At 40.0% G+C, this 2500-nt stretch overlaps 1 protein-coding gene across 1 annotated transcript in view; it reads left to right on the forward strand.

Moving 5' to 3' along the window:
• The window catches only part of LOC136833921 (eggshell protein 1-like), a 4669-nt gene extending 2492 nt beyond the window's left edge, over window positions 1–2177 (forward strand). The window contains exon 2 of the mRNA XM_067096202.1: window positions 1691–2177. Coding sequence (XP_066952303.1) covers window positions 1691–2023 — 333 coding nt within the window. The 3' untranslated portion in view covers window positions 2024–2177. The remainder of the gene's footprint in view (window positions 1–1690) is intronic.
• Window positions 2178–2500: the final 323 nt, after the last annotated feature.

Genomic DNA, 2500 nt, shown 5'->3' on the forward strand with positions numbered 1-2500 from the left:
ACTGTAACACATTCAAGTCCTATGAATTTGATAATCAGTATCCATCATGGCGCTTATAATAATTTACTGTTTTTTGACCCATGAAATATACCAGCCATAAGATAGTTTATACAAATAAGAAAAATATATAATCAGATTTGAAAGCTGTATCATTCTGAATACAGAGACCAAATCAAGCTGAGGTCACCCCTTGATTATGACAAGAACAATTTTGATGTCATGAACTATTTTCTTAGCAGGGTGCACAGAACGAGAACACCAATTTTACAAAAGTAAACAACATATTATGAGTCTCATAGTTATTGGTCAAAACTCTACAGTGTTTCAATGTCTAGTCTGTAACCCCTCTGCTACAATATTCAGAATTTTCGTGCCTTCCCTTGTACTTCCTGGTTTAAATCCTTTCTCCAGAACTGGAAACGAAAGGATAGCCCACGTTACCACATTCACAACAGAAAAACTCTAGTGATGCAACAGCTTTGGCCTAATAAGGCTTTTGTTTCCTTGAACTTGCTTGATTGACTGACTTATTAAGCCAGTGGCTCTCAATCATATTAAGCCATTGGTTCTCAAGCAGGGGGGAATTTAGTGTTTCAGGGGAGGAATTGTGGCCAATGATTTATAGTATTATTTGCATACTATTTGGAATGCACCTTTTGAGGCAGACAGTTTTGGAAAAGTGGGGGGAATAACATTCTGACATATGGTGAAAGGGTGCATGGGCCAAAAAAGGTTGAGAACCATTGAGCTTCGGCTATAAAGCCCACACTGGGACACTTTCAAAGGGTGCATGGCCAAAAAAGGTTGAGACCACTGAGCTTAGGCTATAAAATCCACACTGGGACATTGTCAAAGGGTGCATGAGCCAAAAAAGGTTGAGAACCACTGAGCTTAGGCTATAAAACCCGCACTAGGACACTTTCAAAGGGTGCAATGGCCAAAAAAGGCTGAGGACCACTGAGCTTAGGCTATAAAACCCACGCTAGGACACTTTCAGCAAACAGTTTAAGGCTAGACTACTGGAACAACAAGCCCAACATAAAATAGGCTACGAAATTCATTCACTGAATTGTTGAACTTATTACACTTGCCTGATTATGTGTCAGAAACTGCAAGATGGAAGAAATAAAGCATGAATGGGCATAAATAAATGGCTACAAAGTGGGTAAAAACAGCTTGGGGCCCTAAGGAAGGATGCTGCAAACAACCTTTAGTAAAGTTTACAGTGCACCTCACGTGCACTGATGGTACGACCTCTCCTATGTATTGAACTGGCTTGAATTCTATTTGGACTTAAAACTTAAAGACCTATACCTTGCATTTCAGTATATAAGCTCAAACATATCCAGTTTCCTTTTTACTTTGGTGAACTAGCTTGGGGCATTTTGACTCTGGACTCTATCTAGACTTAAACTTAAGACTTTTAATCTCCATTTCAGTACATTCACTTGTCTTCTCAGGTATAAAACTCAATCAGGTCCAATTTCTTTTATTTTGGTAAACTAGCTTAAGGTGTTACAACTCTGGATTCTATTCTTGGGACTTAAACTTAAGACTATTAGTATTCAATACATTATACGATTTTTCATCTCCTCTCACAAGTTAAAAGTTCATACAAATCCTATTTCTTTATTTCACTTGAGTATATTTTTTACATCAGCTCAAACAGATCCTATTTCCTTCGTTCCAGGTTATCGCAGGACTCGCTCTCAGCGTGCTCGTGGCTGTGGCCCTGGCCTTCCCTGACCCAACGCCAGTGGCAGTGCCCAATCCCGATGCAGATGCCAGCCCTGAGGCCAATCCCCAAAACAGATTCCTTGGATTGGGAGGATTAGGAGGTCTTGGAGGATTTGGCCAAGGATTTGGTGGAGGATTTGGCCAAGGATTTGGCCAAGGATTTGGCGGAGGATTTGGCCCCGGATTTGGTGGAGGATTTGGCCCCGGATTTGGAGGAGGCTTTGGTGGTGGCGGATTTGGGCATGGCCATCACCACCACCACCACCATGGTGGATTTTTCGGCTAAGACAGAATTAGAAAGTAAAAATCTAGAATAGTAAAAATTAATTTATATCTTAAAAATATTTACTGATCCAGCCAAAAATTAGCTCTTTGTTTTGTATACATTTTTATACAAAAGATCATGTTTGTGAAAAATGCAAAATAGACCTTTAGAATCCTTTGAATCTCTTCTTCAAAAATACCAACAAAAAATATCAAGAGCTCAAAAGGGTATATTGGAAATAATATCCACAAAATGGGAAATATATATGGTCGACTTGATTCCATATGGGATGAGTCACCAGCTCACTGGTGTGGCTTCATGTTCTGAAGATAAGACTTCATCATCAAGGGGAAAGTTGATCAATTTCACGAAACTTAGGCTGTCAAGCCGAGCAGTGGGGTACTTCCAGCCAGTCAGCGCTTAAGACAGTGAACAGAGGGAGTTTAAGTGGTTAGACAGCAAGATCTAGAGATTCAGCGACTAAAGGAAATGAAGTAC

Source organism: Macrobrachium rosenbergii, chromosome 52, assembly GCF_040412425.1.
Source record: "Macrobrachium rosenbergii isolate ZJJX-2024 chromosome 52, ASM4041242v1, whole genome shotgun sequence".
Lineage (NCBI taxonomy): Eukaryota > Metazoa > Arthropoda > Malacostraca > Decapoda > Palaemonidae > Macrobrachium > Macrobrachium rosenbergii.